General features: G+C 44.1%; 1 protein-coding gene across 4 annotated transcripts in view; it reads right to left on the bottom strand.

Moving 5' to 3' along the window:
- The window catches only part of MAD1L1 (mitotic arrest deficient 1 like 1), a 348924-nt gene that overhangs the window by 99242 nt on the left and 224347 nt on the right, over positions 1–25335 (bottom strand). For all 4 annotated transcript variants that reach the window (XM_042037256.1, XM_042037260.1, XM_042037259.1 and 1 more), the window contains one exon: positions 23469–23676. In XM_042037256.1, coding sequence (XP_041893190.1) covers positions 23469–23676 — 208 coding nt within the window. The remainder of the gene's footprint in view (positions 1–23468; positions 23677–25335) is intronic.

The following is a 25335-nucleotide window of genomic DNA, read 5'->3' on the forward strand; positions in this document are numbered from 1 at the left end:
TTATTTCCCTGGAGCATGAAAGATGTTTGGAAACAGAGCCATCTCCTGGATAACCAGGCTTTCAATCACGTTATTCCAGCCTCTGGAGCTTTTATTTCCATTGCAGGAGTCTGATATGTTACTATGGATGAGGGAGGGTTATTTTTTCCCTTAACCTTGTGCTGATGCTCTTGGCCAAGAGGTAAAGGCTTGATGTCTCCAAGCAATGTCCACAAACTATGCTAAGGCTGGAGGACACCGTGTCTGGGCAGGGAGACAGGAAAGGTAACATCTGTCTCAGCCCAAATGCCAAGCCTCCTCTCCTGATCCTGAATTATTCATCATGTGCTGACTTCCAAGCCAGTTCAGTTTTCAATTTTTAAATATTTAATAATTGGGTATTAAATATTCATGCAATTTTATTAGAAATTTTGGAAGATGGGCACTAAGGCTCCAATTGTAAAGTTCATCATTGGGACTGACTGCCTACTCAGAGAGACCTAGCTACCTAGAAAGAGAGAAGGGAGAACAAAAAAGGTAAAACAAGTACTTATGGACCTCTCTGACTCTAAATCACAAGAGAACAGAGACACCTACACCCTTTGTTTTCAAAAAAACATCATCTTTTTATGAAAAAGCTGAGAAACCTACACTGGGAACATGCTAGTCAGCTGCAGTCTAAAGAGTTTTTAAGAGTTTAATTTCAGTGCCACAGAGAAAGATGGTCCACCTCAGACAGCTGCAGTGGATCTGGCTGGTAAAAGGGGCCTCTGATTACAATAAAAATATGCAGCAAGTCTTGGTTGTGATTCGGGGCAGATGCAGGGACAGTTCAGCTCAATACACCCCTAGAAGGACACAGATTCCTCCCTTTTTCTGATGCCTACTCAGAGGGGACACCAGGATGCACGGTCTCCCCTGAGCTGGTGTAATAACTTGGATTCATTAATTATCCATGGCTGTTTCTCTCGATGTAGTTCCTGCAGACCATGTTTTCCTCCTTTTCAGCAGATGACATGTCTTTAACCCTGACTCCTGCTGAGAGCGAGCCCATGTTCCTGTCCCTCTGTATTATGAGCACACGTTCCCCACTGCAATGGAAATTGTATGGTTCACACAAAAGATGACACAAAAGGCCTGGAATTATATGCAAATGAATGGATCCATTCCTCACTTCTTACCATCACAAGTCTGATTTTCCAACAACTGCATGGGGTAATTTCTGCACCAGCTTTCAAACAAAGGGCAGCTCTGTGTTATTAACATCTCACTGTGGCGAGCAGTTTGTCACCTTTCACAAGAATTATCCGAAAAGACACCAGCAATTATTCCCAAGGAGATTATTGGGTGGCTATGTCCCAGAAAAGCAGCTGGAAGCTCAAGAGACATAACATCCACCAGGAGAACTACTTTCTCAAATCAAGAGAACATGGAAGAGATTAAAAAATGAACTGGAAACAAATAAAAAACTAAAGTCATGCTTGTTGCTTTCAGTTTTGTTCATTTCTACACCAACATCAGGAGCACATCTACAAAAGAAAACTAGAAGCTCCTGATTATGACATGAGATAATAGGACATTAACTTTGGAGACTTATCCTGGGAAGGAGCTTGGTATGTTATAATAAAAGACCCTGAGGAAGAATGACTCCAGCACCAGCTCCAGCTGCAGAAATCCAGCTGATTTCTAGGTCTTGTACATTTGGGTTTTCCAATCATTTTAAACACCAAGGACTGGACAAATGCAAGACAGCCAAGTGTTCTCTTCCTGGGATTGCTCTGTAACTCCTGGTTGTATCTTGTAATACAACCCCAGACCCAGCATTTGCTTGGCCAATGTTCATGAACGAAGTGGGGCCAAGAGCAGAAGTCCTGTGGAATTCCAAGGAAGCAATTATCATGGCTCTTGACAGAAATCAGTAAGTAGGGTCCCTGCCTGTGCAAGAAAGACCAAGAGATTCAGTCACACGGATTTCTTCGGGGAAATCAGCATTGGAGAAGGCGATGTTCTCCTGGGTGTCCTTTGAGGACAGGCCATTTCCAGTTGCACAGAATCACAGAATGGTTGGGATTGCAAGGGACCTTAAAGATCATCTTGTTCCACACAGGGAGGGCACTCACTGGATCAGGGTGCTCAGGGGCCCATCCAACCTGGCCTAGGGGAGTTAGGGGGGAGAAAATCCCATTAAGTGATGCTCCAGCAGCTGCTAATTCCACATTCCGACCAGAAATCACACCCAAGGAACCAGGGATGTAACCCTGGGATCGTAACCTTGGGATGTCAGATTTATATTCAAAAACCCAAAAAACAAACCACCACCAACAAAAAAAGCAACAGTCTGACCTTGGAGACAAAAGTAGGAATCTCTTACCCAGTGAAACACTTTTGCTAGTGCTGAACCAGCTCGTTACCTTCAGCTCTGTGAAAAATGCCTCTTGTTACTTTGATGGAAATTCTTCTAAACACCAACACCCATGATTAGAGATCTCTTTGGAGCCAGAAAAGCACAAGAAAATCTGAGCAAGTCTTCTGTTTGATGGTGGGAAAGAAGAACACACTATTGCTGCACTTTTGGGTGCATACTGTCAACAACTCTAAGCTCAGACTTTTCACAGAACCTATAAACATATTAAAAAAATTATGAGCTCTGCTTGTTTCAAGCCCAAGCAACATCCATAGAGCACATAATGGTCCAAAATGGAGCACTTTAGTGTGTTCATTTCTTCACTGATGTTTTTAAAAGTTTCTCTGCATCATCTAGGAGATATTGCCCAGAGTCAGACTTCATGTTGCTGCAACACATTTCACACAGGACATTCCACAAGTCCACAGCCAATATGTAGAATAATACAGCTGGGGACAGAATAGATCCATGAGGAAATAAGGACATGCAGTGACTTTGCAAAGTTAGCTTAAAGGGTAATTCATAGTAAGTAATTAAAAAAAAAGGTGGAGGAAAAAGATTTTTCAGAGAGAGAATGCAGAAAAGATTTCAAGACCGAGTCAACCACCCTGATATCTTAAAAAAAAAAATATATATAATAATTAAATAGTGGGATTTGGAAGAATGAGAAAACTGAGGTGGACAAACGCAGTCAGCCCACAGCCATCCAGAAGTCTGTATAGACCAACCTGCTCAAGAGAACACCCTCTGTGGTTACAACAAGGCCAGTTTGAATCTAGCCACATCATCAAGGAGGATAAAATTAATACCACTTTTTATTCTTATCAGCTGAGGGAGTGTGATGGAGGAACAAACAGGGGTGGTGAGTGATTTCACACCTGCACATTTGAGTTACCTTAAGCAAGGTGAGCAGGACCGTCTGGGAAGAACTCAAATCACGCAGTACTTGTGGATAGATCTAATAAGACAGAAGCCCTTTCTTTTTTTCCTAAGAAAGATGTATTTTATTGGCCTATAAGCCTTTTTGTGGCAGCAGAAATAAAACACACCCAAATTAAAGATTCTGCAGAAGGCTCAGCATCTTTCTTCAAAGGAAGGCTACTGAAAGAGTCAAGCAAAGAGCTTGAGAGTTTTAACCAGAGCCTTTGGAATAATTTTGACAGCATATAATAATAATATGCTCTGACAGCAGGGGTTTGGGTGGAGAAAAAGGGTAAGGGAAGTAGACACATATTCTTAATTAAAATCTCATTTAGCAAATTTTTTTTAATGTGCTTAAAAATTCCACCGAGGTCACCATTCTGGAGAGATGACAAACTCCTGGGATAAAGGCTGGAAAATCCTGGTAGTCGTGTCACATTTAGCAAGTCAAAGATATGTTTGTATAAGGCTGTAGAGGGCTAAATCCATTTTACATGCTGTATGTATTATTAATTTCTGACAGTGGGCTTAGAAAAACCTAATTCGCTGGAATACGAGCTCCCTTTGAGCAGAGGGAAGCCTTTTCAAAACTCATCTTTTATTGACTGAGTCATTTTTGAGTCAATCTGTCTGCTTTCGGCAAGACAAGAGTTTTAAATCTTCTCTCTTTTTTTCCTCCTTTTTGAGTCGTGGCAAGTCTATTAAAACCTGCTAATGTATGCAGCAAGGCCTCTGATTTGAAATGTAATGAATTCTTCAGATAGTGGCAGATTAGGGGGAGAAGATGATAGAAACAGCCAGAGCCGCCAAAAAAAGAACTCTCCAGAAAAAGAGGAGGAGAAGGGTGAGTGGGAATGAGAAAGATTAACCCTTTTTATCCAGAAGAAGAAAATGTTTAAGCTCCATTAATAGAATCAGTTAAAAAAGCAGAACTGGAAGAGGCAGAGCATCTCCAGGCTTGCCTGGGGCTGAATGAGACAGAGAATAAATGAATCTTTCCTCCTAGAGTCTCTTGTAAGATTAGGTAATTCCCTAAGTGAAAAATGAATAACTTAGAGAAAATTAGCTCCATCCATATAAATATGCCTTCATATTCCAAACTCGTCACCCAGAGCTTCCCAGGCAAATGCCCTGAAACATTTCTGCTGTTGTGTAACAGATGGTTTCCTCCTCCCCCTTCCTTGGGATGGTTCCAACCACAGTATCTTTCAGGTGATCTTGTTTTAGCACAAAAATGAGCATTTTGGGTGTAAATCATCAATCCTGTTAGTGAAAGGAGGCTTGGCAGTTTTATTGTCTTTGGCATCTTTGAAGCGCTGGACAAACCTTACGGAGCCACACAAGTGAGAGATTAGCACTGTCTCCATTTTACAGATAGAGGAGCTAAAGGAAAGGAAGTCAAGGATACTACTTAATTCGACAGCATGGATCTGGTGACAGCCCTGAGAACACAGAATCTGCTGAATCACGGCACAGACCTGGGATATCTTCCTGTTTAACAGGAAAATTCATAGCTCAGCCTTGAATTTGATGGCTTTAAAAAATAAAATTAGCTCCATAATAAAGTTCTAATGAAACAAAACCTTAGAGAGAACAGTCTGACGGAGCACAGGTGACCCAGTGGATTATAATGAAAATTAAGCTCAGCAGAACTGATGCAGGTGAGTAAATGTGGGAGATTGAGAAACTGGTTCTGTCAGCCTAATGTCCCTTTGCTAATGAAAGGCATTGAAAGGCTTTAACAACTGAGAAATCCCAAATAACAGAGGCAAAATCCTTCAATTTAACATGCAGCAGAGATACGTAAGTCCATGCATGTCTTGAAGGAGAGACTGTCTTTCCCTAAAGATGCAAGGCATTCAATCCTCTATCACACAACTCAAACTACAAAAGGCAAGAAGTTTTAAGTGCAAAGTTAGCTCAAAAGCTGCTGGAGGCAGAGAGAGAGCTGTGGAAACTAAGCATGAGCTGGAAAAAACAGCACCAGGAAACCTTTGCAGTGGGATACAGGACACAGGTAAAAGGGTTATCTTAGAGGCCAGGAAGCCATGGGAGTCAGCCTGGCTTTTCAAATTGCTTCCAGGCACTGTCTGCATTTGCTGGCAGAAACATTTTCTTCCACCCTGGAGAAAAATAATGGCTGTAAGCTTGTGCCCACACCTCCTAAACTCCATCAGTCCCTTGATGTGATCCTCCCCAACTGGGAAGCTGCCTTTTCCTACCTGTCTGCTTGCTTCCAACCCTGACGTGAGCGCTGCAGAATTCACAGACAAGAACTTTTACATTTCCACGTGCCAGTGCTTTTGGAAAGAAGAGGTTGTGCTTGCTTTCATGTACGTAGACACAAACCCGACCTTTAGCCGGGTCCCAGCCCTGTGATTCAATAGCTGGCACTCGCTCCCTGCATCAGTAATGAGCTAAAGGTTATGGCAGGGAGCACGCTGCTCTCTGGATATACCATTTTTCAGAGAAGATAAGAAACTCAGACCCGGAATGTTACAGAAGAGGTAAAACATTTTCCTGGCAGAGAATTTTTTATTTGGGGCCGAGGGCACGACCCAGGACTGTGGTATCAGTCCTGTACAAGTGCCATTGGGTAACCATGTTCTGCCTCCTCCACTTTCAATTTAAAAAGGCACTTCTCACTTTCTGCCATCGGGATGGTTCCTGTGTGGCACTAAGCAGTTACTGTACTTCACACTAGCCATGGATGCATGTTAGTGGTGGATGAAGCAACCCCTGTGCAGATTTCCTTTTGCTGTGAAGTTGGCAGAGCACTTTGGGAATCCCGAGAGGCCAACACGCTCATTGCAGCAAGCTCCACCACACCAACTGTGGTAGCAGGCTCAAAGAACAGCCTACTCCAGAATATCACTATTTTTCTTTTCCAGCTGCATCCTGAATTCCCCCTGCACAGCCTCTACATCCCTTCTTCCTGCCCTACTTGTCAGGAAGATCCTCTTGCTTCCTGACATTGCTTGAACTCTTCCATCTCTCTGTCTCCTGAGATCTCTGCACCAAACACTGGCTTAGTGCAGGACTAGACTGCTTGGAATAAGATCAGTCAAAAAATCCCGTGCTTAGTCACCAAACAGATTATTTTGGTATAGAAAAAAACCACAGCACTGAGGTAACCTTGACTCTTGGTTTCCAATGATCCACCCCAGGCCAGGGAGCAAGTGCACACAGAATCCTGATCTCTTGCACTGCAGCCTCCCACAAGAAGGATTCGCTTCACGTTTAGGTTTAGACAACACTTTACTCGCTGCTGCTGCTGCTGTGGACTCTTCCCACTGAGGTCAATGACACCAAGTGCCATGGAGACCATGCTGCTGGCATGAGCAGCACTGCCAAAACAGGTCAGAGAGGCCTAGGGAAGGTGTATGTTGAGGAACAAGTGGGGAAAGGAAAAAACGATACACACAAAAGGTCTGTGTGCATGGGATGTGCAAGCAATGAGAAACAGATTTACCCAACTTGGCTAAATCAGTGAATTAGCTCTGTGCTCGAAGAAAAAGTTAGCCTTAAAGGCTGTGCTATTCAGTAGCTCACTTTACATCTGGGAAAAGTCTGCCAAAATCCCCCTGCATTATCTCTAGCCTTATAGATTTCTTCTTTTCATCTGAGGCTCAGAGTGGGGATTACCCATTAAGGTGCAGTGGCCAAATCACATTCAATCTATTCTCTGTAAAAAGAAGAAAAAGCTTTGGTCTTTCCGGTCCTCTTCCACCTCATTCACTTCCTATGTCCACATCCAAAGCATTTACCTCCAACTTTCAATAGGTGAATTCAATAGATGAATAGGTTCTGAATACAAAGGATGATACTAAATAACAATTCTCACCTCTCGATCCTACAGACTGCATCCCACTTCTCCAGCACCACAGAACAAGGGTTCATTTAAAATCTTCATGTATTTCTCAACCCAGTAATGAGACAGTTGGCAATCTCCAGCCAGCACTGACCAATTTTGACCTGCACAGTTTCCACAGTACCATCCCTCTTGTTGTCATCAGGGACGTGACAGCGACAGCAGCGCTGGCAGGTTGGTGTCAGAGCATCGGGGCTGAACCACACTGCGATGCTCAAACATCTGCAGTGGTTCACATCTGGCCACCCCAACACCTGACCTGGCAGCACCAGCTTGAGCAGATACATTCAGCAAGGGATGATGTGACCAAGAGATCCAGCCCCGAGCTGTGCCAGCTCTGCCTCTTCCCCTGCTCCGGCAGCCCCAGTGGGACCATTACCAAGTGGAGTTAAACAAAGGAGTTAATAAGTACAGCTGGAGAGAGGTAATAAAAGCAAAAGACAACTAGAAAAATACCTTTGTAAGCAGGTGAAGCATGTAACTACAGGCAACTAAAACGCTTTTACCACATTGAGTTTTTATAGAAATGTGTTTGCTTTTCCTCAACCACAGAAGTCAGAGACTGTAAACATCTGCTTGTTCATGCTGTCTCTCTCCCACAATGTTTTGATTTAGGTATTTTCCTGTAATGTCTGCAACTTAAACACATCAGAATCGTGCCAAGGCCTCAGTACCAAACAGTAAAACGGATTCAAGGTATTAGAAAAGTGAAAAGCTAATAAACCCAAAGCCATATAAACAAACTGACATGAGCCCTGGCATCACTCTGAAGCATTCCAAAGCAGAATTTCCTGAGCTGAAATTACCTTGAATGCATCTTTCCAGTAAAACTGAAATTACCTCCCTTTCAGCATGAGACCTATTGAAGTAGTTGACCCTTTGGACATTATAATCTTCTTGGCAGCATTATCAACAGTTGCTTCAGAAGCTCGTGAGCTGGAAGCCCAGCATGACTGTTTGTCACGTTTTAACCCCAGCCAGCAACTAAGTACCACACAGCCACTTGTTCACTCCCTCTCATGATCTTCAGGATCTCAGTGAGGTTTATTCTGCTGCTCTGTTAATTTTATTTACTTGTGTTTGGATTTCAAAACAAAAAAAAGTCAATTATGGCTTAATAGGAATTATAAAGAACTTGTGTAATTGGGCTTCTGATTTAGTTATCAACCCAAAAAGACATTCTGCACTAAGAAGTAAAAGATAAAGCCATAAAGCAAGGTTTGTATTACTTGCAGCTGCTCAGATGAAAAAAAAACCCACCAAAACCCAACAAACAAACAAAAAAATTAGAGAAAACCTAAAGATATTTTTATTAATGCTTTAGATAACTTAGGAAAAAAGTCACTTAATCATAACATTGTAAACAAGGAAGTTCTACAGCAGTATTTAAAAATATCCAAAATTGTTTCAGGAGCCCCATTGATTTGAATTAGGCAGCTGCATAATCACAGGGGCTGCAATTTTAATGAACATTTCAACAGGAAATGTAGAACTGATTATATATATCAAAACAGGAAAGATCCAAAAGCTGCAGCAACTCTTTCTTGCTGTTGTTTTGTTTATTACCTCAGTGTGCAGACCCAAACCAACTCCAGAACTAATACAGAACTTACCTGACAGCCCCTCTCTCCTTGGCTCCCAATGCTTCTGGCTGCAGCTCTGATCTTCCTGTCTTGATGCATGTCATTAGGCACAGCATTTTGAAAAATAATTAGTGATTCAATCAGATTTTACACTTGATTTTGGATCAAGTGGCTGGAAACTTCAATGCTGTGCTGCAGTTTTCCCTTACCATACTGTAGGGCATGTTATATATACTTAATTAGATAATGTTTATACAGTGCTTTGAAGAAATAAGGAACTCTGTAAGGGCTGGATCGCATTTTCAGAAAGGAAAAGAGCAGTGTTGAGACAGCACAGGCACAGAGGAAGAACAAAGCTCTCGAAAGCTGAACACCACCTTGTTTTCAGGAAGGTTTCAGGACACTTGAGAAAAAATATGTCAGCAGCTTCCAACATGCAGGCACTAAGAAAGAAACAAAAGTTGTGAAGCAGGGGATGCTGCAGAGGCAGTGAAATGACAGTGCTGCTGATACCAAAGTGAGAACAGTGGCACCAGAGCCACAGGAGCAGCAGCAGCTCTCCAGAAGGAAAACTTTGCTTATACCCAAGTCCAGGGCTTAAAGTGGAAAATATTATCATTATTATTACCCTCTTACAGCAATTTGCAACACAAGGATTCAGATAGAGTCCGATGCCTTGATAAAACAAAATGCATTCCACTCCTGTGAACACTCTTGTTCATAAGAGTGGCAACTAATGGAATAAAAGTATCTGGCTTCCTATTGTTTTGAGGCGAGGGAAGCAGGGCTTTTTTATTAAAGTTAGGGTGCTTTTGGGCTGCACGCTAAAATGCCAAAATACACCACAAAACACAAAAATGTGCCTTCCTAGGAGGAACAGGGAGCAGCATATGCTCTTCCCCTGACAGGGCACCCAGAGCAAGCGCCAGAGGGGATGCAGAGCACAGAAAGGGCGAGGGCCAGGTTCTGCTCTGGATCAGGATGAGGCACCACATTAATCCTTCATCCAAACCTCTATTAAAGTAATTTGGAAAGCAACAAAGCAAGCTGTGGCTAAATCCACTCAGAACGAACAAGAGATGCTGCATCCAGATATTTGGTTCCCTACAGGGCAAGAGGCACAGAGAGTGCTCCAAAGAGTTTCCAGTGAGCAATGAAAGCAAACAGTGTATGCAGGGAGCTTTAAAAATGATTGCAAAGAGAGCCCTGAGCTTCTATTCTGTGCGGTTTTGGGTTTTTTATTTGCTTATAACTAAATTACATGATTTCTTTGCAAGTCTAATTAAGCAGTTAATTGATGCTGGTGCCCTTTAGCATCTGGCATTTAAGATTAAGTAAATAATGGAGAAAAGTGCATGCAGCACCCAGCAATAATTAAACACGGCAAGGGTTTGTTCCCCCACCCTCCCCCGTTCTAACTTGTTACATATAAATCTCTGAGGATAACTGTCTTTAATAGCCTCAAATACACTTACACACCATATAATGGATACTTGACAACAGCATTTTTCCTCCTAGAGATGGTAGATAGTACGTGTATCTTTGGTCTTAATCAGGAACTTTCATTTTATACCTTGCACTGAGGGGAAGGAGAAGCTTCATTGTGACAACTCTCCCTGACTGAAGAACACATTAAGTGATTCTTCACGGGAACACACTTTTAAATCCAGGACTGTGAGTGTTGGCATCAGGCATTAAAGAATCGTGGTCAAATTTTCCCCTTTGTCTCATGCTTACTCCTTTCTCATGGACCATTCAGTGTTATTCATGCATTTCCTGAAGTCTGTGGAAATGCAGGTTACAAAAAAGAAAGATTGAGTTATCTAAAATAAAGCTCCAGGGAGACCTTATTGCTGCCTTTCAGTTCTTAAAGGGGGCTTATGAGAAAGACATGGACAGACCTTTTAGCAGGGCTTCTGCAATTGGTTTTAAACTAAAAGAGGATCAATTCAGACTAGATATAAGGAAAAAGGTTTTTTTACAGGGAGGATGGTGAAACACTGGCACAGGCTGCCCAAAGAGGTGGTGGGCAGAAGCATTCGAGGTCAGGCTGGACAGGGCTCTGAGCAACCTGACCTTGCTGAAGATGCCCCTGCTCATTGCAGGGGGTTGGACTAGATGACCTTTAAGGGTCTCTTCCAACCCAAACTAGAATATGATTCCACGATTTTTTACATGTAGAGCACTGCACTGAGATTTCCATCTGATCTTAAGAGCACAGTTTCCTCAGAAGGCCACACATTAAGGACTGGACACAAATTGTAAGACCTACTCCGAGTCTTACGCTACAAGAACCTCTGAACCAGCTACAGCAGACCCAGCTTCTGCTGCTCTTCCAACAAGACCACCCAGGAGCATCAGCTCAGTCCAGCAGGTTAATGTGAGCCAGACTGCTTTCCTAATACGGCTTTGATTCAAACTAACACCACCATGAAACGTTTTTAGTTCTTCCAGAGCTGCCTGATGGAAGGAATTGCTGCCCAAAGATTAGTGCCACAATCTCTTTAGGCTCTGCAAGCAAAAAAAGCTTGTGTGGAGACTCCTGCCCACCTCCCATGGGTGCTTAATTAGTATCTCTGGCATACTCAGAGACCTTTGGACAGAGGGTGCTACAGAAGTGGAAAATATTATCATCATTATGCCTGCTCCCACCAGTGCTGGCAGCCAAGGGAGAGCTTTCCCAGCAGATGGTGAAGTTGCGAGCACGGCTGGCTTTGGTTATAATCTCCCTCATCACAGACTCTTGTTGGAGCAGCTTCTCTTCTTGATGCCTGAAGAGCAAACCAGAACCTGCATAACAGGACTGCATCCTGCTGGTCAGTACTGCTGACACATTCAAGCCAGCCAGCACTCAAATCACTGCAAACTAAATCATCCAAGGGGCTTTCTAATTAAAAAGAGCTTCACTTGGATGGCAATTCTTTCTCCTGCCTGTCACAGTCAGCCCTCCCCTGAATTCTGATCATTAAAAGGGAAAAAAACCCAAAGAATTAGTCAGCTTTTGTTAAGTGTCAAACATTCCCACTCTAAACAATGAGCAAAACAAGGAGAGGTGTTTAATAGCTCTCAGAGCAACTTTATACCTTCCTAAACACTATTTCTGTACCTCTTGCTAATTGCTTATTTGCCCTGGTTGTAAGGATGAGCCTGGCTCACTCCAGCTTTGACAGAGGAGAGCAGCAGCGTTTAAGATGCTGCAGGAGGTGTGATATGCCTGGTTCTAATTTTTATCCTTATTTATTTCTGTTGGGGTTAGCAGCTGAGGGCTCTGAGCTACCTGAGGCGTAACTAAGATGCCATTAGCTTTAAATCTGTTCCCAAGTGCTGCAAGCAGCCTCTCCATTTGGCTTAGGACATCACCTTGCAGATGAAGCTTTTGCATATGTGGGAACATTCTGCTTAAAATTCCTCCCTTCACCAAAAATTTTCTGGGGACTCTGGAACAGAAGCACAGGGTGATACTCCCCTCCTCTTTCCTGGGGTTTTTCACTGTAAAATGTGAAGGATCCTGTAGTAGAAAGAAGTGCTTTGAAATGGAAGCAAAGAGTAATCTCTGCTACTGCTTGTAGCACCATGGGAGTCCAAACACGTTCTGCAGGGAGCTTGCAAACGCATCAGCACCCTGCCCACGTAGCGAGGAAGGGACTCATCGTGGAAACAACCTGACCTGGAGTTCCTTCCCATGGTGGCTGACGATGGAAACGCCTTTAGCCCACATCTGCTACGCAGCTCTAACATCACCGGCTCTAACTCGGGATTTATTTTTATCGCTTTTCTAAAATGAGACAGAAACTTCCCCTCGCCTGAATCCTGCCTCGTTTCAGGGGAGGCATCGCAGCATGGCAGTCTAAAAGGGGAATCACATGCCGGCGTCATTACCAGCCTATTCAGAAAGCCTTTGCTGAATGTCTCAGATCTGCACGGTCGCTTTGATGCCACCAGCGGAGAGATTTCTGATGACACATCCGCAGTCTCCAGCAAAGGTGCTGCTGCTGCCGCCTCTGGCCCTTCCTTACAGAAGCCTCTGATGTATTTAATTTAGGTACTTTTGCTGCACACCTATGACGGTGTCTGATCATGGCAGAAAGTAACTTTACAACATTGCACACCTATCCAACAACCCCCCCCGCCACAGTCCTCCAACAGGACCCATCGAGCCTCTTCTGTTCAACTGAGACAGAAACGCACACGGAGCCAGAGAGTGAAAAGGCAATTTGTGAATCTGATCTCATTTTCAGCCTTTCATCTGTTTGATTTTCATCCATTGAGCTGGATGTATATAAGAATGAACATGCTGTTCCCTAATGGAAGCTGGATTGACTTGCTCCTAAGTGGAGATGCCAGACAAGCTGGCACTAAAACGCAGAAAACACGGAAACACTACAATAACGAGGGAAGATGCATCAGTGCTGTGACACACAAACCACACCAGGTAGCTTTAGTTTACTGTAAAGAATGGACTGCTCCCAGATGCTCAGAAATCCCTGATGGGCAGACAAGAGTTTCCTGCATTTTAGGACTTGCTATGATTTAACGATGCCTTTGCCTCCCTGGCACGGAACCACACCAGCAGCAGGAGGTGCCCAGACCACAGCCAGCAGCACAGAGAGCACTGCATCGACTTACTGACCTAACACCGGGGTGTCAGCAAGCCAGGTCGATAGGGGTGAAGATGCTAAGACAGGTTTTTCTTCCTTCCTGCTGACATCCTTCTGTCAGCACCACATTCCAAAGGATATCACAATGCTACCACATCATGGTACTGATGTCAGTGCCATGATTAAGACAGCAAAGTAATTACAAGTGTGTGCTTTTGTATGCTGATTGCTTTCCAAATAGATGTTCTCCATTCCAAATAAATCCACTATAGATTAACGTTTTTCCTCCTTGTTCACCACCTAGAATGTATTTGATTAGAAAAGCATGATCAAAACTCTGCTTGACCATTTTTCAACACTTCACCATTTTTCTTTTCCTCATCAGGGAGAAAAATGTATCCATTAGTTAACCTTTTCAAACACATTCTTTTTGTAGTCTAATTCAAAGAAGGATTATAAAAAAATCGTCAGACTCGGCGTGTGAATAGCTTTTTGTGAGCACGGGGAACAAGCATTCGTGTATCAGAACATCAGCATGGGGAGATAAGGGAGCTGTATACTGAGAGCTTATCTGAATGCAAGATCCGCCCTGTGAAACCAGCATAAACATCAAGGACAGAATCCATATATTGATGTAATTCTTAGTGCTACTAGTGCATTTGTGTGAATTTGCAATTACATAAAGCTTATTCCTTACAAAGAAAACAAGAAGTTACAGAATACAGTTCAAGGTCTATTGAGATCAATGGGAATTTTTTTCATTGCACTTGAATATAGCTCCCTCTCTCTCCCTCCCAACATGTCCACTAGAATATTAAGAAAGAAATTACCTGGAATTTGTTTATACTACTTTTAAACAGACCAATAATTGAATCCTCAGTTCTCTTAGTCTGCTTTCTAACTCAGTAAATCCAAAGTTCTCCTTTCATCCACAGCTAACATTAAACGTATTTAAATCCACATTAGCCTTGTACCAAATAAAGTCATTGAAAATACCACAAATAGATGCGGGTGACAAATTAAGTGATGCAGGCAACATAACTTTGAATTTCCTGACTTTTAGGCAATTAAAATATCAACTTAATTGTTGGATCTGTGTAGCTTCTCTCATTTTAATATGTAAATCAGTCTCTATTACGCTATAGCTCAAAGAATGTGTGACTCTGCTTACTTGATTAGGCTGGGAATTGCTGGTCCTGCTGTCACTATGTTTATACTCTAGTGACAACTTTGCACATCAAATTCACATAATGCAATGTCATCAACTTACTCATCAAATATAAACTTCTTAAATACAGCCGTCGCTCTGAAATATTGAACCTTATTTTACTTCATTTACAGATCCTAAATAATCAGCGTAAGTGAAAAGAAAAACTGGAAATTCAGCTGCAAAACAGTATTTCCCAGAAAAAACAGCTTCCCACAGACAGGGAGATGAACCAGAAAAACAGCCCATGCCAAAAGTTATCCTTTGGCTTCCAAATTTTAGTTGCATGTTGCCCCTTTAAAATGTGGTACAAGGAGACATACTTTATTTCTCAGTCTCCACACATTCCCCCTGCCTCGTCTGGGATTCAGTGTTAAGGAGCCCTGATTTATCCTGTGAAGACCATCAGATTTCAGCTCCTGGCCACATATACTTACCTGCAAATTGATACGAGGACTCCAGAGAAAACCTGCAAATCAGTCAGTTTTTTCCTATTATGACCTGATCACAACAGGAGAACCATCTTGGGTAGTATAGAGTGGGAAAGAGTAAATAAGTTCAGTGTTTTGCCATTCCTGTCATCTTTCTTGAATCCAATAAACATCCCCACCCCCAACCAAGGGGACGTTCCCCTTGCCAGCACAAGGCTTTTTAAGACTTCCCAGTATCCTTGACACCCCTTACAAAGTCCCTCCACTGGATTTCTACCACTCTGCTGGCTCACAGAGGCATCAGGCTTTAATTTCCAGGAGAAACAATACATTGACAAGATGCAGAACAGAGATCTGAGGCTCTCTGCTGCCGGAGCGCTCCGCCACGCTGGCAGGCTGGTTTTTCTGATGTCAGGGAAATCGTGTCGGCCTCAATTTGAGACATCAGCACAAGCCTTTCCTCTCAATCCTGCTGATGAATGAAAGAGCATTTTCAATTGTGTACATCCAGAGGCCTTGTGGCACATCAGGCCTAATCAAAAGCTGCTCCATGATGCAAACTGCTGTCAGAGGCAGCTCACAGCACAGCCCCGCAGGAGCCAAAGGGCAGCTGCAGATAACAGTGCATTTCCTTCCCTTCAGGACTAGAGAGACCTAGCAGGAGCATCCCAGCCGCCACACAGCCACCAAGGAGGCCACAACCAAGCAATGAGAGCTCGACTCAAACATCCAAGCAGGAAAACACAAATGCCAAAGTTTACCAACAATAAAGCTCAACAGGCTGCTGGCTTGTCTCTGGTTGACAAAGAAACCATCAGCACAGGGGGATATTGAGGAACCAGAGGGATGTGGAAGAACTGTGGCCACGACCAGTGTTACCTTTTGTGCAGCAGTTTCTGTACAGTACAAATCTGATGGTGTTTTACAAGGATTGTGGGGGTGGGAAAGAGCTAAAACACAGAAGGGTTTTGGATACTTCTGCAGATCATTGACTTTTCTTCTTGCAAAGGCTCTGAACATCCCCTGAGTAGAAATGAAGGAGCACAGCTACTTCTGGGGGTTACTTCTGGTAGTGAGAACAACTCTTCCACATGGTCACTTTGTATTTCATTCAGCTACTGATGGACTGGGAACAGGAATCCTGAGTAATCAGGCTTAAAAATACTGTTTCTATCACCAGTTTTTCCTTCACAGCCACATACCGAAGGAGATAGAATACCTGTAAGCCCAGGTTTCTCTACACATTTTCTCTTGATTTATCTGCTCCCAGAAGTCACCTCTAACCTTGCTCTCTGCACATCCATAATGACATTAGCTACCTCCAACCTTCCCTCCTACCTCAGCAAAGGCAGCTTCTTCCTCCTCATGTAACACCACACCTTTATGGTGTCAGGACCGAGTAAGGAAAATGCATTTGCCCAGGAAACCAGCAGCCTTCTCCTCAGCTGTATTTTTTTGCAGTGCTACTCATTTCCATTACACCCAGATTCAAGTCAGGATCAATAAGCCCGGAGAATCTTCCCTTGGGAGCCTCCCTTCCTCATATTGCTACAGAAACCATTGCAGATGTTGTCACAGTTGTGTTTAAATTTGGTGTCCCTCATCACATATGCATTTTTATTTTCTTTTCCATTTCCTTCTCTCTCACAACTTATTTTTCTGTTTTTATCCTTGTAAAAATGGTTTTATTTTTTTCTGGAACAAGGCTGCTACTGCTACTAAATATTTTGTAATCCATTTTTACACAGTGCCTAGCAAGAGGGTAGAAGTTGCTTTTAAAAAAGCCCTTGTAGGACTTGCTGTGGAAGTATTATGTGGGTTCACAGGCTGTCTCTTAGAAAAACAGAAATACTGAGTTCTTGGAGAACTTCACATGTGCAATTGGTAGAAAAGGAGGGCAGGAAGAAATCCTGCAGCTTTTTTTGCTCTTTGTGAAGGCTAAGTATAGTCTGGATAGTAACCTTTGACTGACACCGAGTTTTACACATTCACTAGCTACAACAGAACTACTTTACAGAATTTATTACAAACCTCTGCCTCCCTGGACAGCAGACAGAGCCTGAAAGTTCCAGCAATGTCTCGGTGGCACCTCCCATCCCAGTTTCACAAGAAGCTGCAGGCTTCAGGCATCCTTGGGGGTTTGTTCGGTCAGCAACCTTTGGCCCGCTCGCAGCACACAGATTACACCGAGCTCGGGGCAAGTCTCTGGTTGTTCAACAGACTCATGGCATCTTGCCACAGTCAGGGCACACTGCTTGCAATATCCTCAGTGCTGCATGACTTCATATCTGTACTAGCTCAAAAAAACCCCTTGGGAATCTTTCTGGATGATGAATACTAGATACGATTAAAGCAATTTTTTTTAAACTGCGGAACATTTCTTCCAGCCCTCTTGAGATACTGGACTTTCATTCAAGCCAGGACACCTGGTTCTTTATAGGTGCCTGCAGTGACTTCAGTAGTGCAGAACATTTACTAGCAAAGCCACTGTTGCTGAATCAGAACACACAAAACCTTCAAGGTATTTTCCCCTTACGGCTACACTGCCCAAATCCACTGACACCATTTAGGGACTCTCCCCCAACCACTGTAACCTTGTCAATATGAAATATAGGAGATCACGACTCTGGTAGAGTTATTTATGAGAACAGGTATGTTTAGCAGCACTGCCTGGCTGTCTTTAGTGCTGGGCTGAGACAAAGGGATATGGAGAAAAAGGAAGGAAATCCAAGTAAGCTCTATTTAAACTATCAGCTTATTCCCACTCTTAATATACTATTCAGGTCCCAGACTGGTCTAAATGTCTTGCAGAAGAGAAAGTAGCACCATAAAAACAATAATAATAAGAATGAGCTGAGAGCTGGAGGGAGTGCCCCACGGAGGCTGTGGAGTCAGCACAGGAGGGCAGGCAGCTCCCAGTGGCTCAGGACTGCTGCTAATAACACTCATCCCTTGTGCTGCTTTCTGTATCATTTGTGGTTTGCACACCAATGCTATGCAACATCTCGGATACAGGTAGCAGTAGGGGATGATTTCTTCCCCCCCATCAAGGATACATGGCCATCTCTGGAGTGAAAGAGGACAGACCTTCATCAGCACACAGCAAAGCACCAGAGGCAAAGTCAAGCTCTTTATTAACTTCAGATGAAATTGGGATATGCAGAAAGCAATTTACTGAGATACAGGCAGGGCACAAAGGCTAACATCCTGCTTTTAACTGAAGTCCCTTAACATTTAAGGCAGCAAATGCCCTGGACCTTTTTGTCTCTTTGGAACTAAGGCAATTCCTTCAGTACAAGTGAAGGAGAACTGGCAGGTTAAACAAAGTGAGAGAAGGGTCACCTAACAAATCCTTCCTGTGCTTCAGAAAGAGGCAGGATGAGACTGAAGGAGAGCTGCCCTCTGTGCACTCACCTGGCACAACCCCATTTGACCAGTGGGATGCTGGGAGCCACTGGCACAAAGTGAGGAATGGAGGCTGCACTTCCACATGCGCACCCACCAGCAACTGAGGTCATGGAAGAATCCTCCCTCAGGTGGACTCGGGTCTCACTCACAGGTGCAGCCCTCATCATGTGTGGATTCCCTACACAGATGGCAGGAAGCACCAAGGCTTCCAAGCACCAACAGCTCAGCCAACTGTGGATGGAGAATGGCAACTTCTAAATTCCATCTGCTCCTTTTTTGTCACCTTCTGTACTCAGAAACATATCCATCAGAAGCACAAGCACACTGGGACAGTGACAAATTTTACTGTCTCTGGCTTGTCACTTCAACAAGATTAGATTATTTTAATATTAATTCATTACCCAATTTAAATTCAATTAAATACCTTTTACAAGGCCCTGGCATGGCCGTGATACTGGGGACAGCCCCGGCTGAACACCAGGTGTAGCACCTCTGCTAGGGCCAAACACCTGCCTCAGAGAGAGATTCCCCAGTCCTTCACCAAGGACCCCCTTTTCCTACTTTTTCCCTAACAAGGGGAAAAGGACACTGAAACCATTGAGATGGATGAACAGCTTTCCTTTTTGGTGGGATTATGGTCAGGAAAATAGTTCCAACGTTCTCCACAGATGGCTGAAATCAGAGTTGATTTCCCCATCTTCCTTCCTGGTAGGGGTGCCAGCCTCTCTCTCTCCAGAAAGAATATTAAAAGCACTTTTCCTCTTTCTCACAGGGAGAAGCTGCATGAAGAAGGGAACGCTCCAGTGTAGCTACGGGATAGCAATAAATCGTGAGAGCTCATGGAAAATTTGCATTGCTGCATTCTTTTAGTAAGGAACCAGCTTCCACGGGTCATCCATTCCTACCTCCAGATATACTACCTTTAAGATAAGAACACAAATGGAGATAAGGAGTACCTGAAGCATTGTCTCTCATTTTCACCTGTGCTTTGCTACAAGTCATTACTTCTGTCAGCTTCCCATTAGCTGCCACCTACGTATTCGCTTGCAATGAAGACCCAAATCCATCTCTAGCAGTGCCAGAGTTCAGGATATCCACCAGGACCCCACGAGGCAAAAAAAACGAAGATCTAAACAGAAATGGCCTGGAGAGAAACAGGAAAAAGTAGGAAAAGCTATGGAGATGGAAGAAAAAAAGATGTAGACTGAAACACAGAAGGGGCAGTGGGGGGAAGGTGTGAAGAGCACGGGAAAGGGAAATGCAGAACTGGAACAGATTTCAAATCTGTGCAGCAATGCCCTGCACCACCTTCCCAAAGCTGTCACAATCTGTGCTCCCTGTTTCCGAGGCAGGAGGACTCGGAGCCCCTCCCCAGATGGCTGTCTGACCTTGGTGCTCCCTGCCCTTACACAACCCAGCAGAGGAACACAACACCCACAGAGGTCCAGCCCACGCCCCGAGGGCGGTGGCCACGGCCCTGCCCCCGTTAACAGCCCACGAGCCTGCACTGCCAATCTGTATGTTGGAAAAGGACGGGATGTTGTTACAGCTCTCCATCGGTCCCCGTCTGAACAGAGGCTATTACGGCATCAACGAGAGGAAAGGACCACTGAACCACATGGCAAGTTGCCAGGCTGTGCTGCAGCCTCCAGCAGTTATGCTCAAAGAGATTTAAAGTCCAGCATAACCTTGATTTTTAATAGAGTCACATTTAATGAGCTTTAACGTCCACAGTAATAATTTTCTTATTACCTATGCAGGAGTCGGAAATATGATCAGAAAGAATGTGCTGCACTCCAATCCAGTGAAGGGATTTAACAATGGCCAACACATTATTATCAAAATCATCAACATCATTGTCCTTAATGCCTTTTTTTGGTTGGTATAATTATAATTCTGTGAACCATAAGCATAGCTGTTGCATATCACATGAGCTTGCTGAACGCAGCAAACCTGGCTGGCTGGAGGCCACCCAAATCCCTCCTCACCAACCATCCAGTCAGGTTATATGGCAAACCAGGACAATAAAATCTTACATTTACCTCTATCTGTCTAAAGGCAAAATGCAAACTTACATATGACCTTTGTTGTCCTCCCAGCTTTTATCCACACTCTTCCTACTCTGTCCTTGCTCTCTCTTCATCCCATTCTACTCTGACACCAGGGACCTCCCACCTCAAAAGCTCAGAGAACTGAATTTGCCTCTTGCGTGTGTCACACGAATGAGCTGGATAAACAGACAGATGGGGACTGCAGCTGGCAGAAAGGGGTGCAAGAAGAACTCCAATTCTTGTTATTTTTGTACAGAAACAGCTTCACAAAACTCACTGAAATCCACTCCCTCATCATGCACAGCAAACCTCCCTCCCGGGGTAGCCAATTGCACAGTGACAAACAGAGCAGAGGGAGTTTCTGCCACACGCTCCCCACTTCACACCTTGAAAATACACTGAAGCAGAAGGCATGTGGCAGCTGTTCCTGTGGGCAGAGCTAAGAAAACAGCAAAAGCTGGATCTTCCATGTCTTACCCAGAGGGAGACAGCGTGAGCTTTTTGGCCACACGAAGCCATGCTGTTCAGCCACTGCTGAACAGCTGCTGTATCCATACTGCAGATGCAGGATGGAGTCAATGCAGAAATGGATGCAGCTTGCACAGCACACTTGATCAGCTGCCCCCAAACCCACCAGGAGCTCTCCCTGCTCCAGCAAGGAGGCCAAATCTGGCATTCAACTGGCCAATTAAAGCCAGCTCAGAATAACCCAGTAACCTTGTGGTCAGCACTGTAACATCCTCAGCATCTCTTCACATCCCAATATTTGCAGTCCCCATGCTCTGACCATGCTGCTGAATGCTCGCACAGCAGAAATGAGAGTTTAGGTGTATTTATGGCAATTTGCCCTGTGCATGACAGTGATGCATACAAGCACGTGAAATACAAGAAAGAATGCCCAAGATCTTTCCATATAACCTGGCGTCCTATACCTTCACCCTGTTCTCAAAGAGAGTCATCCACAGGGCTGCTCCATCCTTCAACAACAGCTTTTCCCCATTTTGTTTACAAGAACCACTTCCAGATGCACTTATAGGCACTCTGAGAATCCAAAGGGCCCTCCTGTGACTGTGCTAAACAACAATGAAGTACTTCCCACCCTTCTAAGTTCTGCACCTGATTCTCTCTTCCACCTGAGCTGGTCACCAGAAGTCAGAATGATGTAGCTTGGGACTGGGGTAAAAGGAAAAAAAAAAAAAAAGCATCACATACATGAGGCTGGAAACACCCTGAAACCCCCTGAGCTGTTTGTTTTCCTGTTGGAATCAAAGGCAGAAGAGAAAACAACTTTAAAAATGCATCCCTTCTGAGCTAACGACAAACCTGGTAACGTCCCAGCACAGAGGCACCTCACAAACAGCTAAAAGCAACTGCATGGAAAGGCAGCAGAATGATAATTCTGACTAACACATCACAGGAGGCACACGTGAGGAACACATTCCCCCAGAAGAGATGGTCTAATTACCACAGATGATACCCCAGAGGTTCATTCATCAGTGACAGAGACACAGGGCTGACCTCACCTCTGCAGCCTCTCTGCCCCTGCCCTCCCCGGGCTCGCGGGGCCCTGTCAGCCCCCTGGACCTGCAGTATCAGATGTGCCTGGTACTCGGGGACAGGAGGACAGACAAGGACACTGCAATTTCAGCCCCTAGAACCTGGTGCATTTTGAATTCCAATTGCAATGCGAGAACTAGCCCCAAGAACTGCTCAGTGGGGGTCTGAGACTGGAAGCTCCTACAGATAATGGTCTTTTTAAATGTTTGCCAAGCGTTTCATGCTTGTGCATCTGTTAGAGCACCCACTAACAGCAGTGACAGAACTGTCACTTACTCGTGACATCCAGTGAGCTCTTCAGTTTATAAACCACCCCATCTGCACTTCTCACCATCATATTTTTAAGGCTATATAGTACCATAATCCACTATGAGATGCTGGAACAAACACATTCCCGGCAGTAATAAAGTGCCATTGTTTGAGCGATGGGAAAACAGACAAGCTACTTCCCGAGAATTCTGGTTTTATAACAAAGAAAGATGGTTTCTTCTGTGCATTTTCTTTAAACCAGGGCTCTGCCCTTTTGTGGGTCTGAAGTTTCCAGCACTCATTTCCTTTGGGAAAAGCTCTGTTCTCTCTGCCTCATATGAGGGAGGATCCTGACCTCCAGACACTGACCATGTACGTGCAGTTGGAACACACCAGGTTAGCTCCACATGGACCTTCAGTTCTCTTTTATTTTTCTCTTCTCTAACAAATTGTTTTGAGGGCATGACAGAGTTACAGCAGTAAGTTCTCCTGGGCTCTTCAGCTAAACTCAATTCTGCCTGATTCCTTGCAGTGTTGCAGGCAATGGGTCAGGCTATTGATATCCTTACCTTGATTTTCAGAGTCTGAGAGTATGTCTGGAGGTGTTGATTTTTGGGGTAACTGTGCTAAAAACTCATCTCCCTCAGGTATGTGAAGGGAAGACAGACTGTACAGGAGTGCCACAGATTCTGTGAAACGTATTTAGCTCAGTGAAAGATGTACTCTGCTTTCACGGAGTATTGAATGTAGCTGTGATTAATGGGGCACATATACACTGATAAACAATATTAATTTGTTTTAAGCCAGGTCTGAAAAGATTTCAACCACTTGCTTCCCTGCAGCTACGAAAGTTATTTCCTGCTGTCTGTACTACCTCAAGGGCTAAACCAGCCCTGAAAGGAAGGAAATATTTCCTTTCACTCTGTCGGCAGCACCAGCCTATGAAGGCTGTTGTATTGGTATTTCATTTATCATGAGAAAATGATATGAATTATTATTATTTAGCCTTACCACCCACCCTCTACCATACAGCCACAGGATTGCCACCACACATTCACTCTCTCCTGCATCAACCCAGCTTTGTTCATTTTCCATACAACCACTCCATCAAGCACACTGTCTGCAATGCCTCCATCTGCTTCTGCAGTCAGTTCCTCTGGCAACACGGATGAATAAATGCATCCCCAGCACCAGGAGCCAGCAGCCTACCTGCAATTTCTTGTGGGGACTGAAAACCCCCGACTCCTTCCAGATTCCCAGAGATGGAGCCGCCTCCTTCGAGCACCCTCACGAGCTCCCGCAGCCTTTCACACTCCTCCTGCAGCTGCTGCTGCTCCTCCTTGCGCTGCTGCTTGGCCAAACTCATTGGGTTCATGCTGAAATGGAGAACTTTGGTTCTGCTGGGGTCATAGTCACCCTGGGTGGCAGAAAAAAACCAGAAGCACATTGAGTAACTAATCCAACCCCTAAGCCCACCCAACCTGTACCACCCTGTGAAATCAAAAGATGTTACAGCAGGAAAAAAGGTGACATTTATGCAGTGACAAGGTTTTAGAACAACAGCTGAAGGCAGCCAAACCCAGTGTTGTTTCTCCTTCTCTTGCTACTCCATCTTTAAAAAAACCCCTGAAACAAGGCAAAGAAACAACAAACAAAAATAAAAATCCAGAAACAAAATCACAGAAACACCCCACTTAACAGAACTTGCTCCCTGGCTGATACTTCCACACTTAATTTTTTCCACACTTAAATTTAACTCCAGAAATGAAGTTTTATAGCTGTATTTAAAATCTCTTGATAGCAGGAGATTATAATGAACACCCAAATACACCCTTAAACTACTTCAGGACACCCAGTGCCAGCCTGATTTATTGCTCATCTGAGCCAGCAGCATCCATGGCATCCAAAGGTGGAGTCGCTAGCAAGTCATATCAGCTCATCCCAAGCAAGGGAACAGATATTCCATTCTTTTTTTCTCAAAGGAAGTTGTATTTACAGCAGTTTAAATAGTCAGTCAAGCCCTAAGATGGTAAATTAATATTCTTTCAAAGCGAGAGGAAAACACTGATGTTTCCTTTGTGATTTCAGAGAGACAATTTTTATATAAACTACAGGAAGCCTCACAACCATAAATGTCATAAAACATGTGCTAACACTGGCTGCCACGGCACTCTGCCCAGCTGAAACCCTATAGCAGTGCCTGCATAAAAAGCTATTTTATATGGTAATATTTTTCCTTCAATTAAATCTCAGGGCCTAAAGTGATTTTGTAAACATTAATTAACCCTCAAGAGCAGCATGAGGTAGGTATTATCCCAATTTTATCATTTCATTTTCATTAAAGACGTGCTAGAACTTTATGTGAGTTTTTCCCATGCAAACCAGAGCAGAGACTGAGCGACCTCATCCTGCATTGCTGGTCATTGCTGGTAAGAGAATCCAGAAGATCCCTCTCCCAAACATCTTTTATTGAAAACACACTCTATTGACATACTGTGAAGCTCCTCATCAGGCAGTGAACTGCTGAAACACTGCCCCAGAGCCTGGCAGCAGACACAAAACTGCTTCCAAAATGGGTTTGACAAATTCAAGGACAACAGCTCCATAACTGGGCTGCGCCAGGGCAGGATATGTGAGCATCTTCCTGCATCTCTGGTTGCTGGAAGAGTGCTGGAGAGCATGGACAAATTTGTGGGCTCTCACAAAACAGCAGCTTCTATGATTGTGGTCAAAAACGCTCTTCTGGGCTTTTCTTCCCAGAGGAAGAAAAAAAAAAAAAAACCAGAGGGGTGTGGTGGTTCCTCATAGCTACTCTGAGAAACCAGTTTGACCACAGCTGTGCATCTGGGTAGGAGAGAGTAACTATTCCACAGTGTAAGTGCAAGTTACAGAGAAAGGAGACCACATTTGTATGTCCCAGGCCAAGAAGGGGTGGGAGAAACCCCCAGAGGTCTGCCCTGGTCCAAGAGCTCACTCCAGAGAGCTGGGAAAACTCAGGCATGGAAACCTCAGGTACCCTTCCCAGCTGCTTGCATTGCCCACAGTCAAGAGTAGGCGGTGTCCCAACCCTTGGCCG

This window comes from Corvus kubaryi, unplaced genomic scaffold, assembly GCF_017639235.1.
Source record: "Corvus kubaryi isolate FWS band 111438036 unplaced genomic scaffold, C.kubaryi_AGA036_p1.0 37387, whole genome shotgun sequence".
Lineage (NCBI taxonomy): Eukaryota > Metazoa > Chordata > Aves > Passeriformes > Corvidae > Corvus > Corvus kubaryi.